The sequence below is a fragment of the Nuphar pumila genome, chromosome 10 (assembly GCF_984573655.1).
Source record: "Nuphar pumila chromosome 10, dmNupPumi1.hap1.1, whole genome shotgun sequence".
NCBI lineage: Eukaryota > Viridiplantae > Streptophyta > Magnoliopsida > Nymphaeales > Nymphaeaceae > Nuphar > Nuphar pumila.
Genome location: NC_143258.1, coordinates 91,263,032 through 91,286,551, shown reverse-complemented (window position 1 = coordinate 91,286,551; position 23,520 = coordinate 91,263,032). Strand labels below are relative to the sequence as shown.

Sequence of the window (23,520 nt, the reverse complement as noted above, 5' to 3'; positions counted from 1 at the left end):
TAGTTAGATGGTACTAGTTGATGAAAAGGTGAGGAACCTCTCTGGTGAGATGGCACTGGTTCGATGGATTGCTTATTTGCAAGGCTCTAGATTCTAACTCACACCTGGCATCATCAACTTTTTCTGTTCAAGCATGATATAGAGCTTCATCATTTATATAGGGCCTGTAATTTTAATGGGAAATGTTGAACCGGCATCACTTTCCCTTCCTTTCCCACCATGGGTGAAATAAACATCTAAGCAAAAGTGTCATGCTGGCATAAGTGGGCCTTAATTTTTTCCACCACCTCTCTTATAACATGAAAAGTTGTTTATACCTCCCGCCATATGAAAGAACCTTTCATGGGAAGGCCATGCTGTTGGGATATTTTAGAAAGTTGGGGCCTGCATTACTTTCCAAACATGTTCGTACGAGAAGAAATCTAATGTGCAACATAAATTCAACACTTTGGCATAAATCGCCAGTCAACAAACTGAAACAAAAAGTAAAAGGGTAGTGGTGAGGGCCAGAAAAAGAATTCTCTCCTGTTGTCTCTGTCACAAAGCCGTAGAGTAATTTCCTTGAGAATCACAATAGACCAACCCTCCATCGATAAACTCTATAAAGAATTGACCATGAAATGATGAAAAGAGTGGGCCTTTGTCTCCTAATACACAACTGGCACAAAGTGCACCAGATTTCAGGCAACATCAAAGGGTACTTGATACCAACAAAATATTTACAACACAAGCTTGAAGAGAATAATTCATGTTACATAATGGAGAGAACAAGGAAGCAAAGGCAAGATGTCTTCTCTTTTGACCTGCAGGTGCCTTTTTTCATGGACATTGCCAACTACGAAAATCGGGAACAAAATCAGATGTATCTGGAACATTTCTAACATCAGACCTGTGCAGATGATTGGTTTGGCCCCTTCTGGAACCCCCTCTAGAGTTTGCACGTGGTGGTGCCTTTGAACCAGAAAAACAGTGCCGGACATGTATCTGATGGCTCCTAGTCTCTGTGGAGCAAACACCCCCGATGATGATTTCCAATATCACCTCTTGATCTCTGGTATCTTCACACCACCAATTTTGAGGTACTCCATCAACAAACTCTTCCTGGGTTTGGATCTCTTCATGGTGAATGGAGACTTCTACGACTTGACCAGGCTTGATTATACCAACAGCTGGAGTGACCTGGATACCATCAGACGAATATGAAAAAAATCCTCAAAGCTCATCCAGATGGAAGTTAAATCCAAGAATGAGAACAAGTGCACGATCAGGTATAAATACAAAAATGTGCTTGCATTGCTCAAAACATTTCCCAGTTCAAACAGACTACAGTCTTAACAAAGGAACTTGGCAGTTCTCATTGAAGACAATATCAAAGAAGGTGAAATAAGATTACCTCAAGCCAGCGAGGAAAACCATAGGAACCTCTAGAATGATGCTCAGAAGATAATCCATCATCCTTGATGGTGGACTCCTCTTTGCAGATTATTTTGAAAACTGCCTTGTCCTTCACGCATCTGTTAGTGATACGAAGTATAGAAGTGTCCTGGTTTTGCAGTATGATGTTGTTAGTACTGACAATGGTTTCAGGTATATTATTCAAATCTTTCAGAAAAGACTGGATTTTTGCATTCGAAGAGATAATATTTCCAAATTCTACTCTTCTTATCCACTCATCAACATATGCAATTTCCACATTGAATATGCATCTGACAGGCTTGTGGTCACTATCTGTCACATCCATGGCAGCATCATACCTGATAAAAAGTAGAAGAAAATGAAGATAAAGTTTTCTAACCAGAGCGATCAAGATATCATGATCTCGTGAATCAAGTTTTACAAGGGCATACTGTATTATGGATGAAACTACAGGACACTCTAATGAGCACGGAAATGATACAGAACTGCGGTTGTCACGATATAAGATTCGATCACACCAAGCAGGAATGCGCTTCTTCTCACCCGAATCATATCCTGGATAAAATGGAAAGCCATAGTAAATTTGATATAATTCAAGCAAATGACTTTTATGAAGGTTTCAGCATAAGAATAATCCTTAATAAAGAACACTTGAGAGAGAATCTGCAGTACTAGAGAGCACTAATTTGTGTTGGCTAAGAGTGCACATAATGCATTGGCAGAGATACACTTACCCCCTAGACCTGGTTGGTGCCTCTCAAATTTGTACGTTGGAGGAAATTTCAGAAGTCCTTCACGCAGCCCTTGGAATACGCGTCCGGCTTTCATTTCTGCTGTAAGTTGGTCCCTTTCTCGGAGCCAGTCAAAGCACCTCTGAGACACAAAGTCTCTTGCTTCATCATATGAAATACCATGGAGACGATAATTGAAATCACCAAGAAATATTAGCATGTCTGCATCAGATAGCTCAGGCCCTTCATGTTGGAAGCCTGCAGCCTGTGAAAATTCAAAACAGTTGAGACAAAATTACATTGTCTATGAAGCTAATTTCAGAAAAATAGCATCAGATAAACATTACATACATTTGCACCACGAAGCAATTGAACAGCAGATGAAACACCAGCTGCAGGAAAAACATTGAAAGATATGTTTTAGAAGCTACATGACATGCCATATGCATATAGTGAGAGATTAGAATGATGCATCTTACCAATTCCACTGGTTGGTCTACTAAAGACCATAGTTCGATAAACATGGTCAAAATCAGCATTTCGTCGATTAACAGCTTCCAAGTGTGCCGCAAAGTGACAGTTGACGAAGCACATTACCCGATTATACACTCTCATCTTCAAGCCTACAGCTCCCTGGTTTAAGATTTAATAGGATTATTCAATACTCTTAAAGGAAACAAAGAACAATTTTAAAATTTTGCAAAAACATAAACCAAAAAACATGATTGTTCAAAGATGGCATCCACTAACAGGGGTATTTTGAGATTTGAAAATAGTGTCCAAACCTAACAAATTTGGAATGAAATGTGATCTTCGCAAGTTGCCACATGTTAATTATAGGCAAGGTCAACTATCAACACACAAGTAAATGATGACTATCAGCCATTCTTAAGGAATCTGGTGATTCGCCCCAATTGTTGTATATCTCAAATGCCTTGCCTTTCCTAACAAGCTGACTATATGAAGGGATAAATGTTCATGCAAGAGCATTCCCATATTTCAATAGAATGGAAGAAGAAACCCCACTCTTGAGGATTAAAGGCAATGCTGAAATCAGGTGGGAGTATGACTGACTGCAAACTTTACAACTATAAGATACCTGGAATATTTGGGGGCTTAACAAACCAGAAAAACAACTATTTATGGAAAACACCATCAAGTATGAGTGTATGACATAATCTGATATCTCCTTCATCTTATTAACCAAAATGGAAGAGATTGATTTAGAAACTATAAGATAAATTTGAAGGGGGAGACATTGAACCCACAAGGCAAGCAAGACGGTGGCACATTCATTCTATGGAATGATCAGTAGTTGGAAGCCATGTAGTGGTGGTTGAAGTTCTCCCTACTCACCGTGTTAGCCAACAGACTTTATGGCTTGCCACCTCACCTGAATATATGCCCATTAGTGCAGGCAACAAAGAAAAATTTTGGTGGAACCATGAGCTACTCAATCAGAATGACGATTTCTGGGTGGTGAGGGAAATTTTACTCTGCTATTACCGGACAACAGAATCAGCTTTTGTGCAGAAGAGAAGGGATGGGACTTCTCAATGTGTTCATTGACAAGAATAGAACTTGTGCACATGAAACTAGTCAGGGACAAATACAGGTAGTCCAACAACCAGAAGAGCCTTTATTAGAGAAGCATGATAACTTTATTATCTTGGCCGTATTTTTGCATGTGCATCAATCAGCATGCAAGTCTGAGTCACCTAGACTTTTGATCATAGCTTGATACCCCATATAATGGGGGCAATTGGAGGCAATAAAAACATTTCCATTTCAGAAGTGTGAAATCAGTTCTGATTTCAACATCGTCTCACATGGATTGAAACTGTTACAGGAAATGTTTGGCATTTCAACATGGTTTGTTTTGTGGGAGCCAGCATTTGAATCACCAGATTCCGATGTGTGTGCAGGTTTTTCCAGCAACCCAAAAAATTGACGGCCATAAAGACTTAAAACTTTGTCAATTTGAAAAAACATAATCCAAGAGCCAATTCCTAATAAATCAACCATGTTGAATAACAGTGTAGGATTGGGTCAAAACGACTTGCCATATGAGATCCCAACTAAATTGATGTACAAATGACTGTAGCTATATATATATATATATATATATATATATATATATATATATATATATATATATATATATATATATATATATATATATAGGTTAAGTGGAAACTTCAGAAATTTACGCATACCTTGTTGCCAATGGCACGTCCAAACCCACATGGTACTGCCGCAGCATCCACATCTCCAATATGCGGACGCAGATTCTTCCTAACCCTAAACGGAGGCAATTAATGAGAGAAAGATCTGTTAAAGGGCCACAATGAAACAAACTCTAGAATGCCAGATAAAGACACAGAGAAGGAAAGCTTACCATACAGCAATAAGTAGACCAGCTAGTTGTCGTGATCCAACACGCTCAAAACTTGTCCCTTCATCTAATACCTTGCCAATAGCATCTAACCACCAATGACCATTAGCACTTCCCTCGAGTCCCACCTAGAAATACCATATCAATGTACAAAATCTGAGAATCATTTGAAATCTAAGATCTATGTCACATAAACATGGTTACGGGTATTGAGACATGTTTTGGACACTTTTGGAATGACACATAAGTTTTATAAAATTAGGACACAGGTACATGGCCATACACAATATATAAATATATGTATCATGTGCATTCAAAATTCTTAACCTAAAGCAACAAAGCACGAATATAATCTTAAGTGCACATTCTTGAACAATAATTCTGAACATTATGACAGAAAACATTAAAGAATAAATATAAGTTGAAAAGTGAAATGTAATGTAATCAATGAAATTTTTTAAATAAACAATCAAGATCACAAAAGAAATAGATAAAATTGCGGACACAATGTTGACTGTATCCAACACAAGTTTAACTGTATACAAGAGGTGTCAAATCATGTCGGCACAGGATATGCATGTTAAAAGTGCAGTGCCCATGTGACATGGTTGAAGATGCACCTTAGTAATGCAAAGTGAATATCAATGGATATGATATTTTTGGAACTTAAATTTTGTTAGTTAAAAACAATAACCAAGAAAATTTGACAATTAAGATAAGCAAATAACAAAACAGAAATAATTTATTTACAGATATAGCATCCGTGAAATTCTGATGTGAATAAATTCATTCATGCTAGACAATGCGTGAAACCATGAAGTGATACATCTACATCAGTTTGGCAGTATGTTCACAAAAACAATATTTAAACCCCAAAACAATAACTAGACATTAGTATTATTAAATGTTATACAATTTCTCAAGGTCTCATCATCAATCTCACATAGAGATCAGTAAAATACCTATTACAGGTGTTCATTTTTTATACAGCTTCTTGCATGTCAAGGTCAAACATTCATCTATTTCCCAGACTGATGAATGATTAGAATCATATTCTTTTATTTATTTTTTCTTGGACAAATCAGTCCACATAATATTTTATGTTGTTCCATTTTTGTACTATATCTGATGATAGCCAAATAGATTGATGATCTTAGGAAATAAGCACAAGCTTAAGTCTTATTGTTTCCTTAATTTCTTATTACTCCATATCTGTGCTTTTTTTTTGAAGTTGTACTGTTTTTATGTTTTAATACCTATGCTTATCTCAAAGTATTTATGGTTGAAAAATACAAATTCAAGCTAACCTTACTCTGCAACTTGTAAGTTTTTTCTTGTTTTGTTATTATCCTCCAACTTCCCTTCCTGCTATGCCTTTTCATATCTTCTGTGATAGTCATAATGTGTATTGTCCATTACCTTAAGGGACTGAATCTATGTAACACAGACACGGCAGATAACCCATTGTACCCATGTAGACATGCCTGGGTACGGGTACTGGGTGCGACACAGGTACGATGTGGGTCAGTTTGGGTTGGGTTTATCCAAGACCCAATTCAAAACCAATTTTTTTTGGGTTTTTTTTTTATTAGTTGGAACTCCCCCTCCCCCCCCCCCCCCAACACACACACACACACACACACACACACAAAGAGAGAGAGAGAGAGGAGGAGGAGGGGAGAAAGAGGGAAGAGGGCAATGATGCAACAACTTGAACCTAGGGGACAGCAAAGCATGCTTTGCCGTGCCCATCCAATATGGTGAAGACCAGCATCAAAGAAGACAAATATGTGCTCAGTGCAATTTGGTGCTTAAACATATGAAATTAGAAAGTGTGAAATAAGCTGGATTAGCTCTTCTTTATTCCTCAGCTCTTCATTTTGTCCGTTACTGGTTATAATTGTTTTCATATAAAGGGACAGTCCAACATAGTTCAGAAGTTGTGGGTGTTCCATTGTCATAAGAAATTGACAGCTTTTTGTGCTTTGAAGTATTTGAGACAAATCATCGTCCTTGCAGATACTGTTTTCCTGTGAATATGTACTGGATGTGAACCATAAATTCATGCTAAGTTGTTTGGTCCTTATTCTCTCTATCAGATACATGATTACATACTGCTTCAAATTCAAGAAAGTTACAGAAAGATTCAAGATGGAGAGTACCATAAATAAAGATCACAAATATGTTCTTGGTAGAATCTTGATGCTTGAATATAGGTCTAAACTATGGTGACACAATCTGGACTTACTCGTTTGTTATCTATTCTTATTGTATGTCTAGCTTTTGTCCTACTTGTTCACATAACAAACGGATAATGAAACCTAAATGTGACTTCCTATAGGCACATTTTATCTCTCATATATAATGAGAATCATTTCTTTAAAATCGTTTGCTAGAATAAGTTGATAGCACCGGGTGAACAGTAGTTCCAACAGCATGACGATTTCATTCTATGGATTTAAATGGTTTTTTTTTCTTTAAATGATTTTTATTTTCTTTTTTATACAAAATCTGGGGGTAACCCCTGCATTCACACAAGGGGTGTGCCATGGGTTTACACCGTCCGGACAGTGACTGTAAGTATGGCAGGCTTAACCAGCACGACTAGGTCTCCGATCCCGAGGGTGGTTTCCCCGTCCATCATGGAAAAACCCATGCATTCACACCAGAGACCCCTCAGTTATGATAGTGCAACTTTTCTATCCAGCCACACCATTTGATCACCAAACCTATAATATGTGATCAAAAGAATCCATCATGTGATAAATGTTTTAAACAGAAGCTTGATACACAAGATAGGCCCTAAGATTGCTCTGCCCTACACTCTTGCAGCAATGCCAAAATAACATTTTCCAAATCAAGGTGCAATATATGGTTTATATCATATAATATACCAAATGCCACAAATCCAGGGTTAAAAGATTAATGAGATATTTTCTTTAAAGATAAAATTCAAAAATAATCTTACAGATTCTTTTGCAGCAGCCATGGCGAGAAAACCTGCCCCCATTTCAACTTCTTGCAATCCAACGATGACGACACCAACATCTGTAGCTGCAGAACCAATCCATGATATGAGCGAGTCCTGAGAAGCTCTTCCTTGTCCAACATTCCAAGTTCCTGTCAATATTCTCAATGTTTCTCGTTTTGCAAAAAGAAACTCTTTCTTAGACAATTCTAATCTCATTGTGTTGTCAAAAAGACTTGGAGATGCCATATTCCAGGCACGAATGCCACCATGATTGGCCATAGTAAAAACATAGATGCCACCAACACTGATCCTGGTAACTGCAGTGCTGTGAGAAACCCACTCTCCTAGTAATTTCCCCTCAAGATTGATTACCTGCATAAGGCCACTTGCATAGCCTATCCATATTCGGGTTCCAGCAGCACAAATGCATTGAACTGAAAAAGAATGATGATGGAAGTCTTGCAACCGGTTACCGTTTCCATCCCATTGCACCAATGATCCATTGGCACATCCAATCCATATCATTCCGTCTGCTGACATAACAATAGCCTCAGCTCTTCGGCTATCATCTCCAAAAGGCGCCTTGGCTGCAACTCGACGAACAGCATCAGCTGCACCCATCAGAGCATTACGTGAACGCTGGAAAAAAGTCAGTGAAGATTGATTTTTTTCCTTTTTTGAGGCTGTAACAAATTTCGTCTTCATCTCATCATCTGCAGCAATATCCTGAGTAGCAGAGAAGTCTGGAAGAATCTCAGCTTGCCCATCTAGTCCAAATACTTTCAATAGATCTCTTGTGTGAGCATCCCTTTAGATCAGTGAATAAGATTGAGTTAGATGTTTGTGATGTTACAGAAAGCCCAGATGAGGCAGCAATGAGATTTAAGCTTCATATAACTAGGTAAGGCCTAAAATCAGCCCATGTATGGATTAGAATGTTAAAAAATGTATTGATTCATATATATATATATATATATATATATATATTCGTATATGAGTGTATATGTATATATTATATAATTTAAAATTGTTTTTCTTCCCTTTGTAATAGGTAATACCCGTTAGGGGTATTGTGATAATTTTGTACATGTAATAGGCTCTGCCCTTTAGGTGTAGAACTGACTTATTTTTTTATTCTGTCCTTTACACTTTTGTAAAGGGCAGTTTTATCTTTAGTCAATATGGCTGTTGGGAATCTCCAACAGCTATATTCAGTTTTGTCTTTTAGTGAATATAGCTGTTGGAAATCTCTAACAGCTATATTTCTAGCTATTGGAGCCTTTCCCAACAGCTATATGGGTCCCCTTGGCCCTCTTGTTTGTATATAAATAGGGACTTCCTGTCCCATTAGATGTAATGTTTTCCTAAGCATTCTATATCAATAAAGATTATTATTTTTTATGTTTTTTGTGTTCTTTTGTATATGCTCTTTGGTCCCTCTTATGATCTCATGTATTAGTCATTGATTGGCTTGTGTATTGTCCCTTTGTGGACTTGTGCTTGTGCATATTATGCTCTTTATAGCCATTGTATGCACTTAGGTGCTTTTGTATTGTCATTGGCATTTGTATTATCTCCTGTAGGACTTGTTCTTGTACTCATGCACATTATGGTTTGCTTTCCATTTTATTTCAATACATGGTAGCAGAGCCAAGAAAATTTCCTTTGTATTTTGCCTCTTTGGGACTTGGGACTCTTTGGTTTAAGTTCATGCTTTGTGAAAGAATCGTGATCCATGTATGGCTTGGATTTAAGGGAGATCTTGACTTGGTATGTGTCTTGAATCTTTATATATACGATTATTTTTTGAGTTGTGTATCTCATGTATTATGCATGAGAAAGCACTCATTTTTCTTATCTTTGAATTTTTTTTTTTTTAAAAGCTAAACCCTTAAATGTTTTCAAATTTATTGTTGGATTTATTTTAAAAAAATATCAAAAATATTTATGTTATTGTGTGCTCTCTTGTAGTGCTCATTTATGGCTTGTGTTCTTGCCTATTTGGAGGTGTTTAAAGTGAGTGCACTCATTGCACTTGAATGATTTGTCCCTTACATGCTTAGTGCATCATAATTATTAATAAAAATATTTATTCTAAAGGTTTTTGTGAGGGTTCTCTTTGGAGACCTTAGTGGCATTTGTGCCTTGCGATTATGTTATTTCTTGGTTTTATGGCTCTTTAATAAACATTATCTTACATTTTTACATCACATGGGAATTGAAGCATAATGCTTCTTGCATGATTTGACCAATCAATAAAATATTATTTTATTTGAACCTTCTTTGTGTGTATCTCCTGTGTGGGACTTGTGGGTGTGTCCATAATGACCACTTTCACTTTTGGTTTCAGGTGGACTTTTGCTTATGATTGAAGGCTCCTTGATTCTTCACATGCATTAGATCTATAGGATCATATTGATCTTTGGATAGTATAATGTTTTTTTTATGCATTCTTTGTGCATTATTGTGAGCTTAATGAAATAATATTTTTTTCAAAAAGTGTGCTTTCTCATCCTTAGTGGCTTATGTTTTCTTGCCTTATAGACATGTGTTTGTGCCCTTAGTGGCCTTAAATGGATTTGTGGGAATTAATAAAATTAATATTTAGTATTGTATGTGCTTGCCTTAGTGGCATTGTGATTATTTCACTATTGGTTATTTCCCTCTTGAATTACCATCTTATTGCATTCCTTATAAGGCTTTATGTTTTTTGAAATTTTGATGCATATTATTGTGTGCCTCATATGTGGCCTCATGAGTTTTTTAGTGACTTTTTTGCATCTTGTCATATGATTGACATATCGGTTCTTGTTTATAATCTCTTTTTAAAAGTGTTTTTCAAGGTTTTTCTTGTTGTCTTCTTTTGGCTATAGTTTAGCAATCACTCTTCTATTTGATACATCCATTACTATTATTCGGCCTTTTCGATGTGAGTTTTATACACTTCAGTGTTGTGGAGCCAGAGTTAGTTGTTGGGGTGAGTTGTGTGTGCATCTCTATCTTCTTGTCGGTATAGATTGCCAAGTTTATGAGTATTGTATTGGCACTCATTTTGGCCTCGGGTTCTATGAGTGAGTTGTATCACTCAATTGTTTTTTTGACTTTTGTTGTTTATTAGATGCTCGTATCGATTTTTGTTAGTGATAGCTCAATTGTTATTTGCATATGATCATATTTGTCCTTATGAATTAAATCTCATAATATTGCAAAAATTATTACTTTTACCTTGATTTGAATGTTGTTTTTAAATTTTTTTACTTATTGACATCAGTTTGTCTTCATTATAATATTTTTGCCTATTTTGTTTTTCACCCTTCCCTCTTATTTGAGTGTCTTTTTTTGTTGGATAAGAGAGTTTGTTTTATCAGTTTTTACAATCATGGTTGTGGTGAGTTATGTGCACCCGTTCTAGCTGATAGTATTGATTGCAGTTTTACAATCATTTGTGAGGTGAGGGATGTGCACCTCTTATGGTTGTAGCTGGTATTTATTGTCAGTTTAGATAGCCGATATTGTTGGTTTATGGTCACTGGTATGGTTATTGCTGACATTTGTGTTTGATCTCTTGTACACTTGAATTTTGAGGATGTTGAGTTGGAGGTCAAAGAGGTGATTGATTGTGGTGAGCAAACTATTATTGAGATTTGGAAATATCATTTCTTTTGTTATGATTTGTTGTATGTGGGATTTTTAAAATCTCTTCATGTATTTCCTAATCTTTTTCATTGCTTGTTTGTCCTTATATAGAAAATGGTTGTTCCTTGAAAATTTTACATGCATTTTGTGTGTATTCTCTCCTTAATAAAATTATCATTCTTATGTGTGCCCTATTGGTCCTTAGTGGCTTTTGTGCTTGAACTCATATTTGGGTTGTGTGAGTGACTCTTTTGCCTCTTGTACATAAACCCTATTGGGTTATCATGCATTTTTATGTGCATTAAATATGCTTTAATTGCATGTTGGATATATATGTTGAGGATATTTATATTTGTTTCATGAATGGTTATCTTGCATTTTTTTGTATGAATTTAATTAATTCTTTTTCTTTCTGTGAGTTCCTTTGAGCTCTTACATTTAATATACATGTTGTGTTTTGCCTAGTATAATTAATGAGTTGTATGTTTATTTGAAACATTTACCTAAGCCTTTTGGACATTATTGCAAAATTGTTTATATCTTATTGATATTTTATCTTTAATACGTGCTTGTCTTTTGAACTTTAATGATCAAAATTCTACTATATTCAGAATTTATGTTTTCTTACGAAAATATGTTGTTTTTATGGTTATGATTGTCTAAACGAGAAATTCTTAAAAAATGACTTTGAAGTATACTCCTTGCCTATCTTAATGGCTATTGTATCTTGCTTGAATTGTTTCTAATATTTTGAAAGATTTTAAATTATTGATTAAGGTGCAAATCTTACTCTCTTTTAAAATTGTTTAGTTTATAGTACTTTTATGTTTTGTTATGGAACTTAACCATCCTCTCTCTCTCTCTCTCTCTCTCTCTCTCTATATATATATATATATATATATATATATATATATATATATATATATACTTGTTCAAAATATATTTGTTTTGAAACTATATACATATAACCTATGTCACATGGGTGCGGGTGCCGTGATGTGTCACTTTAAAAAAATTTGGGTGCAGGGGTGCGGGAGTGTATATATATATATATATATATATATATATATATATATATATATATATATATAGAGAGAGAGAGAGAGAGAGAGAGAGAGAGAGAAAGAGAGAGTTTGGGTCTAGATCAAGTGTGGATCCAGACCCACCTTTTTTAATAAAAAGGTGGGGTACAAAAACCCTCTCTCATTTTTTGTTTAGATCAAGTGTATATATATATATATATATATACATATATATATAGAGAGAGAGTTTGGGTCTAGATCAAGTGTGGATCTTTACCCACCTTTTCTAATAAAAAGGTAGGGGCACGAAACCCCCTTCTCTCTCTCTCTCTCTCTCTCTCTCTCTCTCTCTCTTGTGGGTTTCAACCAAAAGGACATCCCCTCTCTCTTTCTCTCTCGCAGAATAATGAACGGGAAGAAGAAGTGGAGGAGGTAGCTGCTCACAGGTATGCTCTCTCTCTCTATTTTCCTTCTCTTCCTCTTTTGTCTTCTTCTCTCTCCTCCTCTAACCCTTCCTCTTTCTTCTTCTTTCTTCTCCTCTTTCTTTCTTTCTTTTTTTTTCTTCTTATTCTTCCTTCTTCTCTTCTTCTTCTTCTTCTTCCTCTTTCTTCTTCTTCCTCTTCCTTTTTCTTTTTCCTCCCTATTTCACCGACATAAAAAAAAACACAACTTTTTAATGGTCCAAAACAGACTCTATCAAAGTTGACTAAGTCCATTTTGGACAAATATGATGTGGGTGCGGCACCCAGTTTAGCGAGTCCTTATGACATAGCATATAACCTATAACTATTTTTAACTATTGTGTTAAAACATTTTCTTTTAAATCTATTTAGTTAAGATATTTTTCTTTGTGTAGTTGAAAGTTGAAACATTTGTTTTGTTCTCCCTGTAAGTTCTTTATGTTTCTTGATGCATTATATCATGAAGATGGAGATAGTCAATAAAGGCATTTGCTGAAGATTATCAATGAAGACTTGGTTCCTTTCTTTTCTTTTGTATTTTTAAACTTTCGATAATCACACCGTAAGTTTGAGGGGGAGTGTTAAAATATATATATATATATATATATATATATATATATATATATATATATTATATATATAATTTTAAATTATTTTTCTTCTTTTTGTAATAGGTAATACCCTTTTGGGGTATTGTGATAATTTTGTACATGTAATAGGCCCTGCCCATTAGGAGCAGAATGGTAATTTTGTACATGTAATAAGCTTTGTCCTTTAGAGGCAGAACTGACCACTTTTTTTATTTTGTCCTTTACACTTTTGTAAAGGGCAGTTTTATCTTTTAGTCAATATAGCTGGGAATCTCCAACAACCATATTCAGTTTTGTCTTTTAGTGAATATAGATGTTGGAAATCTCCAACAGTTATATTTTTAGTTGTTGGAGCCTTTCCCAACAGCTAATGGGCCCTCTTGGCCCTCTTGTTAGTATATAAATAGGGACCTCTTGTCCCATTAGATGTAATATTTTCCTAAGCATTCTATCTCAGTAAAGATTATTATTTTTTTATGTTTTTTGTGTTCTTTTGTGTATGCTCTTTGGTCCCTCTTATGACTTCATGTATTTGTCATTGATTGGCTTATGTATTGTACTGTCCATTTACGGACTTGTGCTTGTGCACATTTAGGCTCTTTGTAGCCATTGTATCCACTTAGGTGCTTTTGTATTGTCCCTTGTAGGCCTTGCTCTTGTGCTTTTGCACATTATGGTTTGCTTTCTGCTTGATTTTATTACAAAGAAAGACATGGAGAGTGTGTTGCAAGACATAAGTACATACCACAGTGCAAATGAAAAGTACCCGCCACCCCATACTTTCCCTCTACATGTATCTGCCAGCATATATTTTACATCACCAGGAGGCAAATAACACGCACCACCCACTGTTGCCTGGTTCCGAAGGTCAATATAAGACCTCTCCACTCCTAAGATTGCTATATGCCTCTCTTCCTCCATAATATTAAGAGCTTTTGCAATGGCCTCCCAAGGCCAGATTTTAACAGAACCACCCTCAGAACCAGACCATAAATCACCTAGATAAGCAATTAATATAATCAGCACAAAAGAATCTGGATTATTCATATAAAATGCATATAAAAAGCTGCAGAAATTATCGACTAATCAGTATAGGAAAAGTGTAAAATATGATACCCATCCTTAAGCCTAATTGCCATAAAGAGCCTGGTATTATGGCAGAAAAGATCATGAAAATGACCTAGACGTATTATGTTTAATGATGCATGAATGAAAGGGTCGAAAAATAATTTCTAACACAGCAAACTAAAGCCGGATGTTATAATAACAGGTGGTTAGAATAGTAAAACTGATACCTCACTAATTCTCAACAATCATGACACTACCTATCTATAATTCAACATGTACCACATAGAAATAACAATAAATGCATGTAATTCCAGTACCAGAAAGAAGTATTAAACAAGTGGTTGCAGAAGTTTTTAGAAACCATACCAGGTCCACCAAGTTTATGAAACTAAAACCACGATTGGATACACAATTTTCAGATGCAATATAATTCTGTCTTGCAAGTGGAAGATGTATTGACGATATAAGTGTACGTGTGTTGATAGTTTTCCCTGCTCATGTGCATTGAAATGGAAAAGGCAGGTTCTACTAACATAATGATATACTGTATTTGTGCTGCAAAACAAATCTTAATATCTGAATGAGACAAGAAATAATAACATGGTTAGGAACGACTGCTGTCCTCTGAGCCACTCCAAGGGCAATGAATGTCACCAATCAAAGCATTCCCAGAGACAACTGCCTGTGGAAAAAATTAACATCTTGAGTGGACTGAATGCAAAGATTTAGAAGTAGTTGATATTAATTTCTAAAACATTGTCCACCTTTCATTCAATCCACCATAATACCAAATCATGAACCACTGCCTCTGTTTCATGTCCTTGGTACCCAAGATAGCTTTCCAACTACGAAGACATTGGAAACATATAGAAAAACCAAGTAATAACAAACAAAGTCTGGCATGCCCAACACAGCAAACACATGCCACAGTAGCGTCTTCTTTGTAGATTTGTAAGTTCAAAATCAAATTTTAGATTAGAGAGAGATGTTTCCAATTGCTGTTCACTTGGTTGCTTTCCTTGACTTGTCTCTTCAAAAGTGGGAGGCTTATTTTTAACTTCATTCGCTTCTGCAGTTACTCCAACACCAGAGAGCTGGAGATGGAGAAAATGAGCCATCTAGCTAGGCTGACAGAATTGATCCTATTTATGGGCTATCTCTTTGGTGCCACTTAAGTTGTATTTTTTGTTAGGACTTCTTAATCAGAACCTTTTTATAGTATTGGTTTATTTTCCCCATTGGAGTCTAAATTGAAAGTTTTAGATACAACTTAAACTTGGGACATAGTAACATGATCCCTATGTCACATGGGTGCGGGTGCGGCGCGATTTCAAAAATTTTGGACACGGGGACACGGCTATATATATATATATATATATATATCCACTGTGTGCATATATGTGGATATTGTCCTCTAAAGTTTGGCACCAGCATGAGTATTTTTACAAACTTTGCAAACTATACTTTTGGCCTTGCAGAAGGGGGGGTCCTGGGGCTCCCCCCGGGCACGGGTCCCGCTGCGCGGTCAGTGGGCGGGGGTCTAGGGGAGGCCGTAGGGGGCAGCGACCCCCAGAATTATTTTGTCTGTGGCTTATGTTTGAGACTCATGCTATATATATATATATATATATATATATATATATATATATATATATATTTTAAATATCATTTTTTGCCCTAAAAATGGACAAAAATAGACTTGGTCAACATTGACTGAGTCCAAAACATGGACGGACTCGGCCCCAATGCGTTGACCGAGTCCGACTCTTCGTTGACCAAGTCCGGCCCGTGTCCGAAGCCGCACCCGTGTCGGGGCGTGTCGACGCGGGTGCGTCGACCCCCCTAGCCGAGCCCGTGTGACATAGCATAATCCAGAGCTGCATTTATCATGTACAAAATCAGTGTCACCATTCTGAACATGGAAATTGTGCCTTTGCAATAAATAAATCATGAGTTCCATAGGAAAACTCTCATCATCTATTTTATTAGGGTTTCAAAGATAGCAATTGAACCCTTTATAATTTTTTTACTACATAATATCCCCACTGTTTTGTGAACTCCACATGCAAGATGCTTTTGCACTGGGTTTTGATCCAGTTCTCCCTATTTAAAGTTTAAACATAAACTTGACTATTTAGGTAATTCACTTTAGGAAACAGGCCAAGGTAAAACAGGTAAATAGTCTCTTTTGGTGATAAAAAGAATATGTATTAACACTGTATTCACAAGCAAGAAATTCAGACTTTATAGTGATGCTTATTGTTTACTTCTATTAGCGAGTCAAGGATTTTTACACCATATTGCTTTTGTAATTATATATGCTACCAAACATCGTTAAGAAAACCTTTGATTATTCACAAGTCTTACACAAACATTAATGTGGCATCAAAATTTTAATCTAGTCAATGTTATAGTTATATTTTGATAATCTTGAGTCTTATTGAAATTTGAATTCTAAAAGGCCATCTATCTTGCTTCCCAAACACTTTCTGCTTCACTTCCAAGTTCCAACTCATTCCACAGGGAATTAGTTGTTTCCCAAGTCTACTTTCCAACCTGGTTCTCTGTTCTGCTTAACATTGTATGACAACTTAATGGGCATGGTGTACATGATACAAATCTTATTTTTCATTACTGGTCTCCAGAATCTTCTTATTTATATGCAAGAACTTCAATCAACTAGTCCTACTAACAATTCACACCAATAGAATAATTGCAGCAGGCACAGGATAACCCTGGAAGAAGCAGACCAAATAGATAAACCATTCACATACTTTTTTGTAAATAGAAAAGCAGACAATAAAGCTGCTTTGGAACTGCAAAAGAAAGCGCATATCTTCTGTACTCCATACAGCACTTTGAGCCTGAAAGAGGACCATCTATGAAACAAAACCGGCTACTCATTTTCTAGGAAACAAAGAGAAGCAAAGCTGTTCAGATTGTGAGCGCTTCCAGCAGGAACATGCTTGCTGAACTCCAAGAAATCCAAACATGTACAGAGAGGACCAGGTAACAACATTACAGAATATTTTCATGTCAAAAGTTAACCTAAGCACCAAGCATGATGGATAGGCTAAAAGGAGAATTTGAACAATTCCTGGTCAACTAAGACTAGTTGGTTTCCAGTTAAAAACATATCATACTGCTCCTATCATATTAAATCCTTCTGAAGATGTATATATTTTTGTCTAGGAAATCCAGATCCAGAATCCTGATTGTGCGCTATAGGATCATGAAAAGTAAAAATGGAGATTAAAAATGAATAAAACATAATTCAACTCAAGCTAAATGGAGACAACCAAGATATGAACTCTTAGGTACCACTTCACATAGAATTGTTGGAGATATATGATTAGCTACCTCCAAGATGTTTTAAAGAAGACAGGACAAGCTTCACTGAAATTTTTATTTTTTTTTTCCATGATGCAAGAGGTTTTACGTTGAGTAAGAGTAAGACAAAATATATGGAATGTCGGTTTAGCAAGCAACGCAGTAGTGATGAGAGTGTAGTGAAGCTTGGCGAGCAAGAAATATCGGTGGATGACTGTTTCAAATATTTGGGATCTATCATTCAAAATGATGGAGAAATTGATGGAGATGTAAACCATAGGATAAAGGTTGGGTGGATGAAATGGAAAAGTGCAACTGGAGTGTTGTGCGATCGTAGAATGCCATTGCGGTTGAAGAAAAAGTTTTATAGGACGACAATTAGGCCCGCTTTATTATATGGTACGGAATGTTGGGCGGCCAAGAGACATCATATTCAAAAAATGAATGTAGCTGAGATGCGTATGCTTAGATGGATGTGTGAAAATACAATAAAAGATAAGATTCAAAACGAGGAGATACGTAAGAAGGCAGGTGTTGCATCCATTGAAAATAAGATGAGAGAAAATCGTTTACGATGGTTTGAACATATTCGGCGAAGGCCTAATGATGCTCCAGTTAGAAGGATGGATAAATGGAAAAATATATTAGTCAAAAGAGGTCGAGGTAGGCCGAAGAAAACTTGGATGGAGATGATAGGAAAGGATATGAATGCTTTGAACCTCACCGAGGACATGGCATTGGATAGAAATGATTGGAGAAGAAGGATTCATGTGGAGGACCCAGAATGATTTTCTTTTTTGGTTCATATCGCCGACCCCAATTGTTTTGGGATGAAGGCGTAGTTGTTGTTGTTGTTGTATGAGGGAAACCACTTTTTTTTAGGATCCAAGAAAATCCACATTTACTGGACCCCTTATGAGGATCTTCCAGTGTAAAACCTTGAGATAACCCCCCTTGCCTACTAGGTAGGCCTCCCTTTAGCTTCAGCACTAAGGCCACAGTTACCCACCCCAGGGTTCGAACAAAGGATGCCCAGGAAGCCTCAGACAATCATGTCCAGTCCCTAGCCAAGTGAACATGCCCCTGGTGGGCAAGCTTCACTGAGCATTATATTGTAGCCTGACCATTTCCTTTTTTCAATACTGTAACACATAAATCAACAAGAGGTGAAGAAGAATCTGAGCTACTGATAAGAATATTTTCAGGAATCAAAACCAAGAATAAAGAAGGTCCTCCAATAGGTGTTTTTACTGGGCAGCATGCTAGCTTGTAACAGCTCCACGTTTCATGTACTTCTCAAGCAAGATACAGCATCAAGAGCATATTGCAAGCCATTACAGTAATTTGTGCAGGGGACTTCACAACCTGTTTCTAGCAAGAATTTCGATTTGATCACCCAGACTAGAGATTGATGATAAAATAATTGAATCACAGAACATTGAAAAGATAAAAAGAGTTATGGCAAGATTAGAAGAAAACAAAGAACAAAAGGCCACCATGCTACAGGTGACAAAGTGGCCATCAGCAACACTCAAAGATCTCGTGAACTACAAAATGGTAGGCATATTCACAATATAGAAAGAAACCCAGATTAAGAAAAAGATTGCTGCATGACTCATAAAGTAAACACAACGGAGCAATATTGTACTCACTGTAAGAAGTCATTGCAAGGGACAGAACAGGATTACGGTGTGCTTGCCATGCAAGGACTTCTTTAAATGGACTCACATCAGAATCCTCCAAGCCCATCTTCCAGGACCTGATCTTTCCATCTTTGTGGCCACTCCAAATTAGTTTATTTGCAGGATCAGCAATCAAGCATAGGGTAGGCGAAGTTCGAGCAGATTCACGGAAAGGAACTGTTTTCTCATCCCCTTTCACATTAGCGCTCTCACTTTCATGCACGAAAACTTCAGAAAGGTTCCAAAATCTAACCCCAGACTCTTGTCCAGCCCATAGCTGACCTTCTGTGTAAGTTATAGTTCTCAGGAACCGACCTGCCTGGGTTTCCCGCAATGGGTGCGGTCTCAATTCAAATGAAGGGGGACGGCAAGGATGAATTGCTGCTCGCACGGGGACCTTGAATATCCCGGTTCCACCACCGGCACCAACAAATTCAGGCAAGCTCTGTGGAATAGGATTGTCACTAACCTCTTTCTCTGCAAATGGATTATCATATGCAGGCATTTCACCATTTACACAGTATGTCTCGCTTTTACTTCTTTCAGACGCTGAATACAAATGGCCCATATGCTTCGGGAGTTTCTCATCAAGGCTATGCTTTCTCCATGTACTTCTCTTTCCTGGGAGGATCATCTCATTGTTAGCACTGCCTGTACCCTGCTGGCTGTAGGAGGATGTCTTACGATGAGTAGGAAAGTGGCCAAGGGGTGGAATCTCTTCCCCATCATCAACATCTGGACTTTCCTTCTCATGGGCTTCTTCCCATGTGCCTTGCCCAAAGTGGGTTGATCCAATTGGCTGTTCCAGAGACTCCACAGAATCTGACTGAGATGTTATGGATGAAAATGACGATCTTTGGTTAGTGAATTCTTGATCACCAGTTCTCATAGCATCAGGAGATGAACCATGGCCTCTATGGTGGTCTGAAGACCGAGAGTTCGGTCTATCCAACGAGGGACGGACATTATTTCGAATAGAAAGGGAAGAAGTCTGGCTTGTGATCTCAGTATATATGGAGTCTTCGTTGTCCAGAATTGTGGGCAATGGTGGCTGATAAGAGGGGTGTGGAGAAGATAAGAACTGATCGAGCGTGTTGTGAGAGGCCCGGAAGGGATTTTCTTCGTTGCCGAATAGGTGGTGCTCCATTGAATCAACAAATTCCGGTCGGTGACCATCCTGAGATCTCCGGTGGACGCTTTCGAATTCGAATGAGGAGGTACCGGACGGCGAGTCGGGACCAAAGGCGCGGCCTCCAGAGCTGGTCAATCTGTCCCCAGCAACCGTTCTCTGCTGCGGAGCTTGCACAGGTGCATTCCAAGATTGCAGTGGGAATCCTTCCTTTCTCTCATCCTCAAAATCTATCAAAGATGGCAATGAAGATTTTCGAGGAAAAGGCTCTGCCATCAATCAACTGAAAGGGATAAAACTAAAAACCAAGGGGAAAAGAAAATTGTCAATTGATTTCCCGTACTTAAGGCAACAAAATCTCATAATTCAACATGGGTATCACACCAAAACTGAGCTAAAACTGTCGAATTCTAATCCAAAACAAAATGAAACCCAAAAAGATCAAAATGGGTGTTTTTTAAAGAGAAAAAAAAAACTTGACAATGAAGAAGAACCAGATTTTACAACAAAGTTAGGCTGAATTCTGCCTAAAAACAACAAACAACCGAAAAGTCAACAATGGGTATATAATTCACACACGCAGAGAGAGAGAGAGTTCCTTTTTACCATGAAAACCAACAAAATTCATTCCAAACTTGGTCGAATTCTACCTACAAATTCACAGAATCCCCATAATTACCAAATGGGTACCTCGAAAACAAAGGTTACCCACATGGAAAAGAACCCAACTTGGACAATCAACCAATCAATTCGTCTTAGAATTGAAATGAGAAACGAAGAAAGAAGGATGAGAAAGCCCACCTCTTGTTCTTCATGTTCAAGCTAGTCTAGAGAGTTTCGATTAGAGAAAGAAAAGAAGAGAAGGGACAGAGCAATCGCATGTTTGGATCGAGAAAGCAAGGGGAAGAGAGAGAGAGAGAGAGTGTGTGTGAGAGGGACAGACAGAGGAGAGAGAAAGAGAGGGATTGTCGGTTTGTGGTAAGCAAGCCAAGCAAAATTTTCGTGTCAAAGAGAGAGAAAGGGTGGTCAGAATCTCTCGTTACGGTTTGAAACGAAATGGGAGAGCACCACCACCTTGACCAAAATACCAAATCTTCCTATTCCTAGCCCCGACTTTGGTGGGGCTGAAACCGTCTGCAAACCTCCTCTCCTCCTGCTAACTGCCAACCTTCGTCCAAGGCCTCATTTATCCTTAAACAACGACCCCGCTGTCATACGCCTTTCTGGACACACCCCTCTTTGGTAACGGTTCTTGCTCTTTTCCTATGAAAAAAAAGTTTAATCATGGTAAATTGGTAATAATAATAATAATAATAATAGATTCTATTATTAATAGCTTTTTGGGTTAAGGATAATGATAATAAATTAATAATAGTCTTTTTTGAGAATTATGGTAATAATAGTCAAAAAGCTGATTTCTTGACTGATCTAGGACTAAACTCGACCAAATCTTAACTTGAGTCATGGAGGTGTTGTTTGGCCCCTGCTTCGGTGAGGGTTCCTCTTCATAAAAAAAAAAAAATGACCCCAAGCTCTATCTTTTTTTAACATAGTGATTTAACCCTAAATCAAGCCGTAAGGTCAGATTTGTGAAAAACAACCCAAAAACACCAGTCTGCAGGCTAGAAAAGTGATATATAGTTCTTACTTTTTATAAAATAATATTTATATTTATTTTTAATAAATAAAAAAATCTGGCCTGATGAATCATAGAGTTAGGCGTGGCCAATCTGATACAAGAGCGGATCCTCTCAAACACTGGGTGATCTCACCCAAGCTTTTGCAACCACAACCCAGCGTTTGACAGGATCCTCGCTCATCTGATACCGAGTTTGTAGAATGCCAACCATGGTCCCATATCTAAGAGACATGAAACAAACAAACCACAAAATTTACATTATTTGTGCTTTTTAATATTTAATTTTTATTTCTAATAAATGTAATTTTATATATTGAATTTATTAAACATGTATTTGTTCTTACACATTCCAAATGATGTGTTTCTTGTGTCTTAGTTTTCATAATATCAAAATCATGACAGCTTATTTATATCCATGTGTTTCAAAAACCTTAGCTGCAAGCTTTATCTACCTAGAGGTGCCTTGAATTCTATGTTACAACCCCAGTACATGTCACTTGAAGAAAATCATATTGAGAAAAATTTTAGAAGTTTGTAGTGGTAGCGGAGGGACCAGGTCGTTAGGCCCAGGACCCTAACCTACTACTGACTTCGTGGGGATGTGAGGGCAAAGCTCCTGCAGTATAGACCTAATTCGTTCATAACAAGGTCCTATAAATACTTTTGTAGAGTTTTCATGTTAAGACACCTTATTTTTGTGAGTTTGGGTGTTTTGTGCGGTAGAGACTAGAGTCATTGTCTACCTTTGTAATTCCTTTTTTTTGACATAGTGAAAATTTCTGCTCCTTTTGTCACCCGTAAGCCTTTGGCCGAACCACATAAGTGTGTTTATTTTCTTTTTTCTCTTGTTTATTCCCCTATAACTTTCTCACATTACAAATATGTTTTTCAGGTTTTTCCTTTTTCTAGTAAAACTATGTCACCGAATATAACTAAAAAGGACATAACACATTATTTTTTGCATGATTTTTTTCGTTAAGCAGATCGGACAGGAGAGTTAATTGTAGTATCCTTGCGGCATACCTTAAGAAATATACTTTGGATTAAGTTGTTTTTTTTGTAAGAACCCGAGTTTTTATATTGTCAAAATCAGTTTCATTTAAAAATAAAAAATTGCTAAACATCGAGGCATAAAACCAGAAACATGTTTTTTATTTAATAAACAGTAGAGGCTGCATCTGTAAAGACTGATATACGAAGAACTTTAACATATTGTTAGAAAGTGAGGGGGTTTATTAGGTAGTGTAGTTTTGTCATCATAAACCCTTTTTTATTCTCATCTATTTTCTTTTATTCAAAAAACAAATAGAAAAATAATGAGGTTTGATCCTCTCCTTGGTCTAAAGGAAAGTTTAATAAAGAAAATTATTTCATGGCACTTTATGTGTCTGGAATTAAGTCATAAAGCTATACATTGACTCTTGCAAGGTTGTGAAGTTTTATTCTCAAA

General features: G+C 36.9%; 1 protein-coding gene across 1 annotated transcript; it reads right to left on the bottom strand.

The window, feature by feature from the left end:
• Positions 1 to 530: 530 nt before the first annotated feature.
• On the bottom strand, positions 531 to 21,411 carry LOC149827340 (type II inositol polyphosphate 5-phosphatase 15-like). Its single transcript, XM_090019293.1, has 12 exons — positions 21,233 to 21,411; positions 19,273 to 20,729; positions 13,968 to 14,220; positions 7,511 to 8,321; positions 4,546 to 4,670; positions 4,364 to 4,448; positions 2,627 to 2,780; positions 2,499 to 2,539; positions 2,151 to 2,412; positions 1,848 to 1,971; positions 1,394 to 1,754; positions 531 to 1,179 (listed from the first exon to the last, which is right to left on the bottom strand). Exons 2-12 carry the CDS (start codon positions 20,705 to 20,707, stop codon positions 820 to 822), a joined length of 4,011 nt encoding a protein of 1,336 aa, XP_089875419.1. The 5' UTR covers positions 20,708 to 20,729; positions 21,233 to 21,411; the 3' UTR covers positions 531 to 819.
• Positions 21,412 to 23,520: the final 2,109 nt, after the last annotated feature.

Excerpts from the sequence above, each read along its gene's own strand:
- LOC149827340 (XM_090019293.1), bottom strand. The coding sequence starts at position 20,707 with ATGGCAGAGCCTTTTCCTCGAAAATCTTCATTGCCATCTTTGATAGAT. Across the intron at positions 4,449-4,545 it reads GGTCTACTTATTGCTGTATG|GGTTAGGAAGAATCTGCGTC; the intron begins GTAAGCTTTCCT and ends GCCTCCGTTTAG. Across the intron at positions 2,781-4,363 it reads GACGTGCCATTGGCAACAAG|GGAGCTGTAGGCTTGAAGAT; the intron begins GTATGCGTAAAT and ends ATCTTAAACCAG.